Consider the following 13,393-nt stretch of genomic DNA (forward strand, 5'->3'; position numbering starts at 1 on the left):
GCCCACACTCCTCCGCTCGTTCTCCTCGGCTCCCTGGCTCCAGGCCGTTCCAGACCATCCACACACTGCTCCAGACCTAGCCCACGTCCTCTGCAGCGCCTGGCAGCGCCGGCAGCGATGAAAAAGCTGAGCATGGCGTGATTCGAACACGCGAATGACTGTCGTCAACCCCCGCTTGAGGTGCGGAGCGAGGGAGGACGCGCGACAGCGCCCTCCCAGCCCGGGAAGACCTAAGAGGGGCGGCTTTGTCCTGACCTTGCCTACATGCCCTACTGCCCGCTGAGCGACGGTGTTGGGAGGAATGGCGATGCCGTGGGGGATAAGTCGTGTTGCGCCCCTCGCCGCCCTCTGCGCCCCGCGGAGTCAGTTGAGTCAGTAGCTGACGTGCGAATGACCCAATATGCATTATTATACGCGCTGTATGGTTTCCCTGGATGTTCTAAGTTGTCTCTATACCTTCTTCTCATCATACACCCCCACCGGGGCAGTCTTCTCGTCAAACTGTCCCAGCTCGGGCTCGCCCCTCTCCGCCGCCTCCTCCCGCTTCAGGACGTACTCGCTGTCCTGGGGCAGATTCTCGTCAATCACCGCCTTGACATGCCCGTTCTCTCCGATCGGGATGCTGCCGTCCGCCTCGGCGATGGCCTCGGTTGGCGAACCCTCGGCTCCAGTCGCCGCAACGCCCGCCTCGGCCTTGGCCGCCGCACCGCGCGGACGGTCGAGCGAATAGCTCTTCGTCGGAAGCGTGATGACGAGACACACTGCGAGGAGACCGAGCGCAATGATCCAGACGGGCTTGAACGAGTCGGCAAAGGCGCGGTGCACATCTGTCTTCTCCTGTCCGTCGGGTAGCTGGTTCATGGCCTGGTACCCCTCGGCAGTGATGGGGGGAGGATACGGCGGGTCCAGGGCACCAAATTTGTGTCGCAGGACGACGTTGAAGACCGAGGTGTAGAGCGAGATACCAATCGAGCCGCCCAAAGATCGGGTCAGCACCCACGCACTCGTCACCGCCGCCATGTCCTTCAGCGGCATCGCGGCCTGCAAGATCAGAAGCGGAGACTGGAGCGACAATCCGACGCCGACAGCAGGAATGATGAGCAGGCCGTACTGCCTTGATAGCGGGATGTCGTAGTTAAAGTACGCGACCATGAGCCCGTATCCGAGGATACCGATCGCGTATCCGACCCACGGCACGGGCCTAACAATGCGCAGACGACTCTGGATCTGACCCGCGACGACCGTCGACCAAGACACGAAGATGGCATAGGGAAGCAGCTGGATACCGCTCTGCAGCGCATCGGCGCCATGCACGCCCTGGAAGAACTGAGGCAGCACGACATTGGTCGGAATGAACGCGGCGGCATGGAGCGTGGACGCGATCATGAAGAAGAGCGTCGTGCGGACCTTGAACGCGCGCGTGGGGATGACGGCATTGCGTTTCGTGAAGAGGCAGTTGGCGATGCCGGCGAAGAAGAGCACGCCGCCAACGGTAATCAGCGCATAGGCCGAGGGGCGGCCGAAGCCATAGTCGGCCGCAAAGGAGAAGCCGACGATGAGACACGCTCCGCCGGCCATGATGAGCGCCATGCCGAGGAAGTCGAACGTGCGCATGAACATGGGCCATGTCATCTTGCGTGTCGGGTTGAGCTTGAGCGTGAGCGCGAGCAGGATGAAGGCGACGCCGCAAGTCGGCAGGTTGATGTAGAAGCACCAGCGCCACGAGACGCGGTCCGTCAGCGCGCCGCCGAGCAGCGGGCCAACAACGGCAGCCACGCCCCAGCTCGCGCCCATGATACCCTGGTACTTGCCACGCTTCTCGAGGGGGACAATGTCCGAAATGACAATGGACGTCATCCCGATGATGCTTCCGCCGCCCAAGCCTTGGAACGCGCGCGCAATGATTAGCCACTTCATGCTCTTGGCCGCGCCGCAGAGCGCACTGAACACGGTGAAGACGACAATCGCGGCGTAGAGGATAGGTTTCCGCCCGATAATGTCCGACACACGCCCGTTCACGGGCGTCAGGAGCGTCATTGCCAGCTGGTAAGAGGTGATGACCCAGGAGTACTCGGAGGGCGTGGCGTTGAACTTGGACGCGATGATGGGCAGAGCCGTCGCGATGATGGTCTGGTCGAGCGCGGCCAGGAAGAGCACCAGTCCAAGGCAGGGCACGACCAGAAGCAGGTTGTTGTTCGGCAGTTCCTCGAGCTCTATTTCGTCAGCAAGATGTCCGGCGATTATCATCGACGTTCTTCTGTCACGCCCGGCGCCGACTTCATTCCTGCAGTGCTGACGCCGACGGGACCATCACGCTTGGGCCAGTCGAGCCCTGCATTGCGTCGTGCTCCGTGGGGCACTGGGTCCCCACTTCCAAACGGGCACCAACAACAGCGCACAGAGCAGCTGACCAAAGCGAGTCGGCTTGATCCGACGCATTTGCGCATAGCTGTACCTGCTGATCTGGCCCAGGCGGGCGGCGCGGCAAAACCGAAATCTTCGCCCAACGGCGCAACAACACTCCACCACAGCCCTTGACCGCATGCAGACCACCAGAGACGCAGTACGCACCAGAATCGCCTGCCGTCAGACCGCGCTCCTTCTTCTTCTCCTTCTTGCCCTTGCCGTCGAGGGGTTTCTCCTTGTCGCTCGCGACGCTCGCCGCACTCGCTGCCGTCGTTTCAGAGGCCGTCACTGGGGTCTCCGGGGGCGCCGTCAGGCCCGCGCGGGCCTCGATGTCGCTCGGTACGCGCTCGTCTGCCATGCTAGCCACCACTGGGCAGATCGTTCAGAACTAGTGTGTTGAATGTCGCTAGGCCAAAGGTCGGTACTGTGATTGAAGTCGGGAGAGGCGGGCGGTGGCGTTCGACGAAGAGCCGCGGGGAGGTTTGACACAAAAATACCACAAGAAACCGAAAATTGAGAAAGTGAAAAGCACAAAGAACAAGAAACGAGGAGTGGGCGAAAGGGAGAAGGAAGCAGTGTGGTGGCGCGTCGTGCAGAAATCATGCATCCAGAAACCTTGAGCCGATCTACCCGAGCCAGAGCAAAGTCGCCGCGAGTGGAGTTACGTCTCACAAAACTCTAGAGCCAAGCCCGCGCCGCGCGCCCTGGGGCTTGCCGGTAAGGGAGACCGCCCTGTACCCCGCACACGCCCAGTCAGGCAGGCAGGCTGTCCTGGCCGAGCAACGGCGCCGCACTCCCATTGCTCACTTCTACCTTTGCTGGATTCCTCATCTCAGCCTGATCTGACGACTCAAACGGCGGGCAGTCAGTGGGCAAGCCTGTTCTGCTGACTGAGCATGACGAGCGCTGACTCGAGAGATCAGGATATACGGGAGCAAGGTTTGGGGAGCCCCCGAGCGACGGAGCAGGCCGAAATTGGACCATATGGCCACATGGCGGAGCGCGCGGAGCGGGCTGGCCGACCGAGCCGAGCAAGGGCAAGGGACACTCAGGCACAGGCGAAAAAAGTTCACCAGCTGGCGTCTCTTGGCATCGGACTCTGGCCCGATCTCCATCGCTTCCATAGGTCCATCACACATACTGCGGGCGCGCATCATCGATACACGCGCGGCCGCATGCACAACGTCATGGTATGAGACAGAATGCATAACTCATAGTCTCATGTCCTAGCAGCAGGCGAGCCGTTTACTGCTCGTAAACCCAGTCGGCAGACGAGAGCTTGTACTGCGAGATGCCCTCGGGGAACCAGAGAGCAATCTCCTTCTGGCCGTTCTCGACAGAGTCGGAGCCGTGGCCTGGGGGCGTCGTTAGCGCGATGTTCAGGAACCGCAGGGCAGGAGGGGCGCAGAAGGGCGCAGGAGGGGCGCAAAATAGCGCAGAAAGAAAAGTGGAGGTGTGGCTCTTTGCCGGTGCCACACTCGTCCTACACCTCCCAATCTTTCTCTACGACTTTTCTACACCTTTCACACCTCCAGAATCGCATTTTTGCGCTCGTTTCGCGCGTACTCACAAACGTTAGCTCCAGTTTGAAGTGCGTAGTCGCCGCGAATGGTTCCAGGAGCAGAGGCGAGGGGGTTGGTAGCACCAAGCATGGCGCGTCCAGTCTTGACAGCGTCAAGACCCTCCCAAACCATGCAGACGACGGGGCCGGAGAGCACTGGATGTTAGCTGAACTGCTACTGGGTTGAAAGAGGGAGTTTAGGCGATGAGATAGGGTGTTGGACGACATAGAAAGTCGGTCGATGGAAGAAATGATCGACATCCGGTGGAGGCTGACGGAACTCCTGAAATAGATACTCACTGTACTTGATGAGCGAGGGGAAGAAGGGCTTGTCCTTGAGGTCGGCGTAGTGCTTCTCAAGCTGCTCCTTGGAGGGCTGGTTGAGCTTGAGGGCAACGAGCTTGAAGCCACGCTTCTCGAAGCGGCCGATGATCTCACCGACGAGACTGCGGGATCAGCACGGGCCCTTTTCGCACCCTCCACTCCACGTCGACGCCGTACTCACCCGCGCTGGACGCCGTCAGGCCTGGATAGTTAGATCATGAGAAGTCAGTAGGAAAGGTTGATGGCAAGCGAGGGTTGCAAAGCGTGGAAGGATTCGAGTATGACGTTGAAAGAAAATGTCAGCGATCGAGAATATTTTGGAAGGACCCTGCTGCGATGTACGGTTCTTGAGAAGCCGCAGAAGCATGCTAGGTGGTTCTGTTCTGTGTGTACGCACTTAATCATGATGTAGGTCTGCTCGTTGACGGACATTTTTGCTGGTTGATGAACTTGTTTTGGTTCGGTGTTGTTGGGAAAGAGAAGAAAAAGAGAAACAGCAATGAGGATGCCGTGGACGAGCCAGTGCCAGGCGCCGCGCATGGTCTGGCGTGTCAGCGTGTTCGCCCCCTGGTCGCCGTCCGCTGTCCGCTTTCACCTGGGTCCTTCGGTCGGTCTCTCTACCAGCACTGCTAAGGGTCCAAACAGCCAGCAAACGTGGGAGGGCGAATGACTTTATACCGCCGGATTTGCTTCCGTCCGTGGCGCCGATACTTCGACGCTTAGGTGCCCGCTACGGTGGTGCTGGTATGGCTGGCGGTGCGTGCGGTGGTGCTATGCGCAGCCAGGCCCTATGGTGGGACATGCTCTAATCTGGCTGAATGCAGTTTTGGAAAAACGTGCCTGGAGTCCCGGGTTTGAATCTGTGCAGTGGGGGCCTGGGCCTCGCTCGCTCGGTGTCAGGGGCCCATGCATCAGCTGAGACGCAACACCTGTTGACCCAATTCAACACCGATCGGCCTCTCCTCTGTATCGCTCGCTCGTCGATGCACTCCTGCACGTCGCCTGCTCGCCATCTGCCAGCGACCGCCAGACAGGCTTTTTGCAGCATGCCCAGGCGTCATACTTCGGCAAGACTCATGTGCTCACTTCCAGCTGTCCATTCCTCCCACGGTACAGCATGGTCAGCATTCACTGCAGCATTCGCGCATGCCATGTCACACCACTTTGCTTTCAGCCTAGCATTCACCATGCACTTCATCCGGCCTTCTCACACTCACTTGTCACGCAGACCTTAGTCCCATTCCTGCATCCCTGCTAGCCCCGCACGCCCGCGCTTATCGCAGAGCACGTCGACCCAGCAGCCATCAGATCTGCGACACACAACTCCCAGCCTGCAGCCTACCGCTCTCGGCTCGCAGACGTCATCACTCCTCCCAGCGTCCCAGCATCCCATAGAGCCACAGAACCAAACACCCCGTCCCTATCTCATTATCCACTCTGCGCTATTCGTCCACCACTCCCATACGCTAAATCTCCCCTCGCCTCGCTCGTGACCTCGCCTCCCGAGTTCATTTATCTCGGGCCATCCCTGTCTTCTTTCTCGTCATCTCACATCCATCAACCCATCGTTGCCTGTCAAATGCCAGTCACCTTTGCGCCGTCGTCGCCACCCCGCACGCATCGTCGCCTCTCGCCTTCGTCCCCCGGCCAAGGGGGACGGATGATGACCTCGCTTAGACCGACGCACCATATCCTGCCACCGTCGCGTCGCTCTCGTACCCGCGCCAGCTTCTCCTCAGATCGTTCCGATCGCTCCGACCCCCCTCGCCGCCGGACGACCCCGGTGCTCTCCTCGCTGCTGTCCATACCCAAGATGCCAGCCACAGCCCTCAAGAGACAAGCATGCACCCCTCGAGCCGTGCTTGGGTCGACCCCGAGCGTCTTCCGCTACTTGCCGAGGCCAACGAGAGCATAGAAGAGCCCCGCTCCTCCCGCCGCCTTTGGCGCATAGTTGGAGCCACGAGCCTGACCGTCCTCATCGTCGCTGGAATACTGCTTTGGACAGCCAATCTCATCTGGCCATGGCATCCGCGGAGCTCGTCATGGGCGTCGTCGTAAACCTCGGTCCCTCGGTCGACCAGCCGAGATCGCCACCTCGTCCCGAGCATAGAATCTCGTTTTCGCCGTATCCATCAGTGCACACACACGGCCACTCCCACCTGCATGTCTGCACGGCACGTTGCATGCGTGCCCCTCATCCTCATCCCCGATCTGGCCTTCAGCCTTTGTTTCATATACCCAGCCCCTTGACACCTTGTATTGTATGAGCTCCGTAGTTGTCACCCTCTTAACGCCATTCCCACCTATCTATGCCTCCACCGCGCCTGCCGACTGGTGTCTGTACAGCGTGTGTAGAGAACAATGAATCTGCATCTAATGTTCACAACGTCGGGGGCGCCGTCGCCGACGCTCCATGTCAACTTGCAATCGGTACTGAAAGTCTATGAGAATGAGGACACGCAGCGCAGCAGCATGACGCTCGGGACGGCTAATGCCTTTGCATTCCTCTGTGCTCCTCAGCTCCTCGTGCTCCCTCGCTTGACACCGCCTGCACGGCCGTCGTGGTTGAGGCCTGGCCACAGGTTCGTTAACGCTAGTGTATCAGTTGGAGCCGCCCCTCGCCGTCGTCACTTGCATCAAGATCTCCCTGTCGCACGATCAACCACATGCATGCACAGCATCTTAGTGGCCACTGATAAGGGCGTAGGACAGGGGTGGAGGATCGCTCATCTCCGCCATCCCCAGGTTCCCCACGGGGCACGTGATCGGGCATGCTCCGAGCCGGGCGGAGCATACCCCCTTGGCAGCGATGCATCATGCATGCCCCGCCGCGAGCGACCTCGGAGCATGCCAGTGCATGTCGCGGCAACCAGGACAAGCTGCTGCAATACATTGTTAGATGGGCGAGAGTGTAGCAAGTGTCCAACGTCTGTAACACTCCTTTCCACCACTCAACGACATGCTCTCTCAACGCGTTTCGAGGCTGCCGACGGCGACCGCGGCGCGCAGGCTGCGTCTCGAGCGAGGCCTTGTGAGTATCGGTGTCTTCCCCACGATCACTGGCCTTCCCTCCACCATCAGGAGCCGAATCATCGGCTATTCAGTTGGATTGTCAGCAGGCTTGGAGAACGAGATGGCCATAAAGAAGTAGCAGCTACAAGCCTCCTAGGATCACGAGCTGACCTCAGATTACGGGCCCTCCCCCCGATGTGCCGGGTACGCACCACCAGACTGCCACCTCTACGCCGCTGCCGACACCGACGCCTTTGCCGAACTTCGTCCCTCTTCCAGCTCTCCACCGCATGCGCTCCGTTGATGACCCCTCGACTGCTCGTCGCGGAGACCAGGAGCTCGTTTACGTCCCCGGATCAGCGGCCGACCGCATTGCTCGTGTGAACAGGATGAGCTCTCCCCTCAGGCGTGGTGCGCACCAGTCGTGGTGGACTGCGGACCAGGGCTGGTTCAACGCCGTTAGCAGCACGATCCCGACCTACCGTGTTCTGAACGAGGAGGGACGCCCAGTCAAGGGCGGAACCGTTCCGGAGCTCGACAAGGAGGAGGCGCTCAAGATGTACAAGGCCATGGCCCTCATTCCCGTCGTCGACAACGTTCTTTACCAGTCGCAGCGCCAGGGTCGTATCTCCTTCTACATGCAGTGCTCGGGTGAGGAGGCTGCTGTTGTCGGTTCGGCCGCTGCTATGCAGCCCACCGACGAGGTGTTTGGACAGTACGTGAGTATCTCAGAGCGCATTGCGGTATAGCTTTTGGGCCAGTTGTCGTGAGCTAACGCTCAGCGTGAGCAGGCCGCCCTCCTGTACCGCGGCATGTCGCTTCAGCGCATGATGGGCCAGTGTTTCGGCAACGTTGACGACGACTCGTCCAAGGGTCGCATGATGCCGGTGCACTACACTGCCCCGGATCTCGGCTTCCACACCATCACCTCTCCCCTCGCTACCCAGCTCCCGCAGGCCGCCGGCGCCGCTTACGCGCTCAAGACGGACGAGGCGCGCCAGGGCGACTGTGTCATCTGTTACTTTGGTGATGGAGCCGCCTCCGAGGGCGATTTCCACGCTGCGCTTAACATGAACGCCGTCCTCGGTGGGCCCTGCATCTGGTTCTGCCGTAACAACGGTTTCGCCATCTCCACCCCCGTCATCGACCAGTACGCCGGTGACGGTATCGCTGCCCGTGGCCCGGCTTACGGTCTCGACACGATCCGTGTTGACGGAAACGACGCGCTCGCCGTCCTCGCCGCGACGCGGGAGGCGCGCCGCCGCGCCGTCGAGGGCAAGAAGGGCGTCCTCGTCGAGGCGATGACGTACCGTGTCGGCCACCACAGCACCTCGGACGACTCGTCCAAGTACAGGTCGGCGGAGGAGGTGCAGGAGTGGAACACGGTGGACAACCCGATCTCGCGATTCAGGAACTGGCTCGTGGACCAGAAGTGGTGGAGCGAGGAGGAGGAGCGCGCGATGCAGAAGGCGAACAAGACCGAGGTCCTCAAGACGTTCAACAGGAGCGAGAAGCTGCCCAAGCCGAAGCTGAGCGAGATGTTCAACGACGTCTGGAGCGCGCCCGACGGAGAGAACCTCCCCGAGGTCATTGCCGAGCAGAAGGCCGAGCTTGGCCACCTCCTCAAGAAGTACGGACAGACTTGGGAGCCATGGCGCAAGGAGCTCAAGCGTTTCGTCGAGCAGGGTGAGGACGTCATGGACTGCGAGGGCAAGGCGAGGTAAAATCATCATTAGTACCATAGGACTGCATGAATCAACGCATAGAGATAACACGGGTAGATAAGAGTGGTGTGCAATAGGACTCGTGTAAGCACAAAGCGTAAGCTCAAAGCGGTTTGTGCTTACATGGGCAGTTGCAGTGAGGGAGGTCCTTCCTCATCTGAAAGCGTTCACTGCGATAAGCACACGTGACGTCATGATCGCCGCCTGCTTCTGGTGTGTCACCCTGCACTTCCCAGCGAGCAGAACGACAGTCCACCGTCCTCGCCGTTCTGACGTCCTTCTCGTCAGCTTCACCTCCAAGATGGGTGGACAATCAGCCCGTGGCCGGAACAGCGTCTACATCCCGCCCAAGCCTCCGTCAGGCGAACCTTATCCCCTCTCTCCCCTCATCCTCACCTCCCTCATCGTCTTGGTGTACACCTTAGCCACTATGCCCCTCCTCCCCGCGAGTATGAAGCAGGGTCTTGGCCCGCTGTCCCAGCGCAGCATCAGCAGTTTCAGCCAGCTGGGAGGCAAGCCGCAGAACCAGTTCCAGTTCTCGTGGGACCACATTCTCGCCAACATCGGCGCTCCCGCTGGTGCGGCCCCTGGCGCCGTGATCGCGAGTCCGTCGAAGAAGGATCCGGACTACTTTGTGAGCTATCCCAATCAGACATCGTAAGCTGACGAGCAGTACACATGGACGCGCGACTCGGCGCTGACCATCATGTCGCTTTTGCCCGGTATTCTGCCCGCAAAGTATCTCCGCCCATGGGACCCGATACCCCCCGGCAAGCCTGGGAGCATGAAGGCAGGCTACCAGCCCCTGTTGCGGGAATACGTCTCCGCCCAAGCTGAGCTGCAACTTGTGCCGAACCCCAGCGGCGACCTGGAAAGCGGCGGCCTCAGCGAACCCAAGTTCCACACCGACCTGACCGCCTTCACGGGCTCCTGGGGCCGACCACAGCGTGACGGGCCTGCGCTGCGCTCCCTCTCCCTAATCCCCTATGCGCACTACCTAATGGACACAGGGGAGGAAACCTACGTCCGCTCTGCGCTGTACAACGCCGACGCCACAAGAGCGCCAAACAGCACGATCAAGAATGACCTCGAGGAGGTCGCGCAGCGCTGGTCCCAGCGCGGTTTCGACATATGGGAGGAACTGGAGGGACGCCACTTCTACACCGACTTTGTGTCGTGGCGCTCCCTCCAGGCCGGAAGTCACTTTGCGCGGCGGATGGAGGATCACGGCGCCGCAGACTGGTATGCGGGGAAGAGCGCCGAGGTCGCTGCCGTGCTTACCTCTTACTGGAACGACAAGCTGCAGGCGTACGTCTCGAGTGATGCGCAGGCCTTGGCAGGCGCGAAGCGGGACGGCCTCGATGCCCAGGTCCTGCTTGCTTTCGTGCATGCCGGCGACTCAGGGGCGAGGGGCGCATGGTCCCCCGCCAGCCCCCGCGTTCTCTCCACGCTCCGGGCGTACGTCAAGAGCTTCAAGGGACTGTACAAGATCAACCCCGATGCGAGCTGGACCGACGGCCGCCTCGTCGGCCGATACAGGGAGGACATCTACGACGGCGTCGGCACCTCGCGCGCCAACCCCTGGTTTATCTGCACTCACGCCGTGTCGACCGTGTTGTACCTCGCAGCAGCCCAGCTCTCGGTCGCCGACAGTATCGTCGTCACTCGCGAATCCAGGGCTTTCTGGTCCGACATTACGGGCACTGAGGTGCCCGAGGGAACGGAGTGGGAGAAGGGCGAGCCCGAGTTTGACACTGCGCTGAGGAACGTGCACAGGGTCGCGGACCGGTTTGCGGAGACAGCGGCGACGTTTTACGACAGTGGCCACATGGCCGAGCAGATCCAGAAGGATACGGGCAAACAGACGGGTGCGAGGGATCTGACGTGGAGCTACGCCAGCTTCATTGAGCAGGAACGTGCAAAGGAAGCTGCGCTGAACGCAACCCCCAGTATTCTTGTATAGACGAGCCGAACGGCGGATGTAATGATAATGCATTCTAGATTCATGTTACTACTCTTGGGGACATCGCAGTCCATGCTTTTGCTCCTGGTCTTGATCTGCGCTCTCGAGACTGCGCCGACAGGAGGCGCCCTTTAGCGCGACGGAACAGCCTGCAGCGGCGCAGTAGCACCAGGCGTGAACCCGTCCGCGCCCTCCTGCGGTCCCTCGGGCGGCCACCGCTTCACAGCCCAGCGGAGGAAGCTCGGCACGTCCTCGGCGAGACTCTTGGGGAGCGAGGCGTTGGTGACGAAGCGGGGAATGTTGCCGCCGGCATCAGAAGAGGTCGCCGTGCGCCACTCGACGGCAGCGCCGTCGTTCAGCTCCTTCACGCGCTCGACCGAGACGTACTTCCCCCGCACTCTGTGCGCTTCGTCGTGCTGCTTCTCGGGCACATCGGGGTGGTCGAACGGGAGCGAGACTGTGGGTCAGCTAATGGTTCGCCATGCAGCTGGTGAGGTGGTAGAGGATGTGTCGGCCAAAGAGCAGGGCGCAGGCACGGTCCACACCAATCCAGTCACCCCGCAGCAAACGGGGAAGACATCTCAACCTAGCATCGAAGCAGCACTCACTGTTCATGAAGCATCGCTCGCCGTGAGGCGACGATACCAGCTCTCGTGACAACACGAGCACGACGAAAGTGCGCGGGCTCGTTGGCGGAGGAGTCACGTACGTCAATCGCCAGATCTCTGCGACGTGCGGCTGGAGCACCTGTATGCACTCGCTCTCGCGACACGCTTCGATGTACCTGGGGTCAGCTCGCATACTAAACTTCATAGCTTGGGCCTCATTGCGACTACGACCGCTGCCCATGGCTCGCACCGCACATGCTGCGGAGCAGACTCCGAAGCGAAGAGGCGGGAGGTCTGGCTCCTTCGTCAACTTACTCTCGCTCATTCTCAGAGTGATACTTGAGCAGGCCCAGCCTGAACTTCTCGTACAGCCCGTGCGGCTTCGAGTTGACGACCCGGTCCTGGCGCTCGACCTCGGTCAGGTCGACTGTCGGTCTGCGGTCGGAGAGAGACTGTCTTCGACCCGTTCCCGCGTCGATTGACCTCCGGCCGCTCAGCGTGCGAGTCAGGTTGTTCCACAGGCTCTCGGGAGCTTCGACGTCGCGCAGGATCGATTCGGGCGTGTGCACTGATATCCGGCCGCACCAGTATTCGGACACGCCGATGGACTTGCGCAGCTGGAGTTTAGCTGTTGCTCGACTTGGGATGAGCTGCGACGGTGGGAGGTAATGTGACCTATGACTATGTGCGGAGGCGAGAGGAAGGTGGGAAGGAAGGACGTACCTTGGAGTTGTTCGGCAGGGAGACAATCTCGAGCTCGCCCTTCTGGCTCTTGTTCCACTCGCTGCTTTGTCAGTTCTAACAGACTTGCGATAACTCACTCCATGCTATCGGCCAGCTTCTCACCGGCCGCAAAGTACTTGTCCAGCCATGCCGTGAAGGCCTCCGTATCGCCGGCCGGAGGCAGGTCCTGTCGTTAGCTATGCTATCGATTACTCGGCAGCTGCTCCCCGCGACTTACAGCCAAAGTCAGAGGCTTCAGGTTGAACTGGACCTGGTTGTCGTCCTGCTTGTGGTGTCCGAGGAGGCCCATAGTGGTCGCTGTCCTTGCGTTTCGATGGTGATGGTGATAAGAGCAGTGTTGATATCTCCCCGAGTGTTACGAGCGGGGCGCCAGTCACATCTGGAGCACGATCAGCGGTGTTCTAGCGAAAGTTGAAGGATCGCCGTGGTCTAGGCTCGTGGGTGCGCTGAGCTGAGCGACGGATGCCGTGACGTAATGCGGCCTGGTGCGGTCATGTTGAGCACGAAAGTGCGGCCATGTCGACGCAGAGCGCAGCATGCAGAGAGAGCGCAGGGCACCTCGGCGATCCAGCGTACCAAGGCTCACCCGCCGTAAGCCCAGCTGTATCCCGACGGCCCCTTGTTGGAGCGGGATGTCAAGCTCACCCAGGCGCCCTGGTGTGTCTCGCGTGCCCAGGCTGCCGAATAGCTTCATCGTTGGCAGTCTTCGGCAGCTTCCGAACTCCCAGCGAGACACAAAACCCAAAGGGAATCAGTGGTAGAAGCGAGACAAGACGGGTGCCTCTTGACGCGTTGGCGGTCGCCGCTCGCTTCTCTCTTGAATGCATGCCGCCAAGTCGATCTGCGTGCCGAAAGTCAACGCTCGATGTCTCGTATCTCGCAGCTTCGATTCCTCCACCCTTCGTACCCCACCTCCACCTCCATTCTCCAGATTTAGCAGTCGTGGAGTCGCTCAGTGGCGATCATTGCACGTGGGACGGAACCACTTTCGCAGTCCATGCAGTCGATGATGATGCGAATGTTGTGATCAGCTCGACCAACTTTCGGCAAC

At 60.5% G+C, this 13,393-nt stretch overlaps 5 protein-coding genes across 5 annotated transcripts; 2 read left to right on the forward strand and 3 right to left on the reverse strand.

The window, feature by feature from the left end:
- Positions 1 to 450: 450 nt before the first annotated feature.
- Positions 451 to 2,764, reverse strand: A1Q1_07684 (uncharacterized protein; the record flags this gene model as incomplete). The annotated part of the gene is made up of 2 exons (XM_014326696.1): positions 451 to 2,213; positions 2,572 to 2,764. 2 exons carry the CDS (start codon positions 2,762 to 2,764, stop codon positions 451 to 453), a joined length of 1,956 nt encoding a protein of 651 aa, XP_014182171.1.
- An 887-nt stretch (positions 2,765 to 3,651) lies between these two features.
- Positions 3,652 to 4,723, reverse strand: A1Q1_07685 (nucleoside-diphosphate kinase; the record flags this gene model as incomplete). Its single annotated transcript, XM_014326697.1, has 5 exons — positions 3,652 to 3,761; positions 3,977 to 4,123; positions 4,268 to 4,413; positions 4,473 to 4,493; positions 4,689 to 4,723. The coding sequence occupies 5 exons, from the start codon at positions 4,721 to 4,723 to the stop codon at positions 3,652 to 3,654; spliced, it is 459 nt and encodes a 152-aa protein (XP_014182172.1).
- A 2,527-nt stretch (positions 4,724 to 7,250) lies between these two features.
- A1Q1_07686 (branched-chain alpha-keto acid dehydrogenase E1-alpha subunit) lies at positions 7,251 to 9,027 on the forward strand (the record flags this gene model as incomplete). The annotated part of the gene is made up of 3 exons (XM_014326698.1): positions 7,251 to 7,322; positions 7,480 to 8,022; positions 8,095 to 9,027. The coding sequence occupies 3 exons, from the start codon at positions 7,251 to 7,253 to the stop codon at positions 9,025 to 9,027; spliced, it is 1,548 nt and encodes a 515-aa protein (XP_014182173.1).
- Positions 9,028 to 9,328: 301 nt separating this feature from the next.
- On the forward strand, positions 9,329 to 10,990 carry A1Q1_07687 (uncharacterized protein; the record flags this gene model as incomplete). Its single annotated transcript, XM_014326699.1, has 2 exons — positions 9,329 to 9,661; positions 9,701 to 10,990. The coding sequence occupies 2 exons, from the start codon at positions 9,329 to 9,331 to the stop codon at positions 10,988 to 10,990; spliced, it is 1,623 nt and encodes a 540-aa protein (XP_014182174.1).
- A 131-nt stretch (positions 10,991 to 11,121) lies between these two features.
- Positions 11,122 to 12,631, reverse strand: A1Q1_07688 (uncharacterized protein; the record flags this gene model as incomplete). Its single annotated transcript, XM_014326700.1, has 5 exons — positions 11,122 to 11,447; positions 11,599 to 11,822; positions 11,914 to 12,369; positions 12,420 to 12,508; positions 12,560 to 12,631. The coding sequence occupies 5 exons, from the start codon at positions 12,629 to 12,631 to the stop codon at positions 11,122 to 11,124; spliced, it is 1,167 nt and encodes a 388-aa protein (XP_014182175.1).
- Positions 12,632 to 13,393: the final 762 nt, after the last annotated feature.

The sequence above is a fragment of the Trichosporon asahii genome (genome assembly GCF_000293215.1).
Source record: "Trichosporon asahii var. asahii CBS 2479 unplaced genomic scaffold scaffold00017, whole genome shotgun sequence".
Classification (NCBI taxonomy): domain Eukaryota; kingdom Fungi; phylum Basidiomycota; class Tremellomycetes; order Trichosporonales; family Trichosporonaceae; genus Trichosporon; species Trichosporon asahii.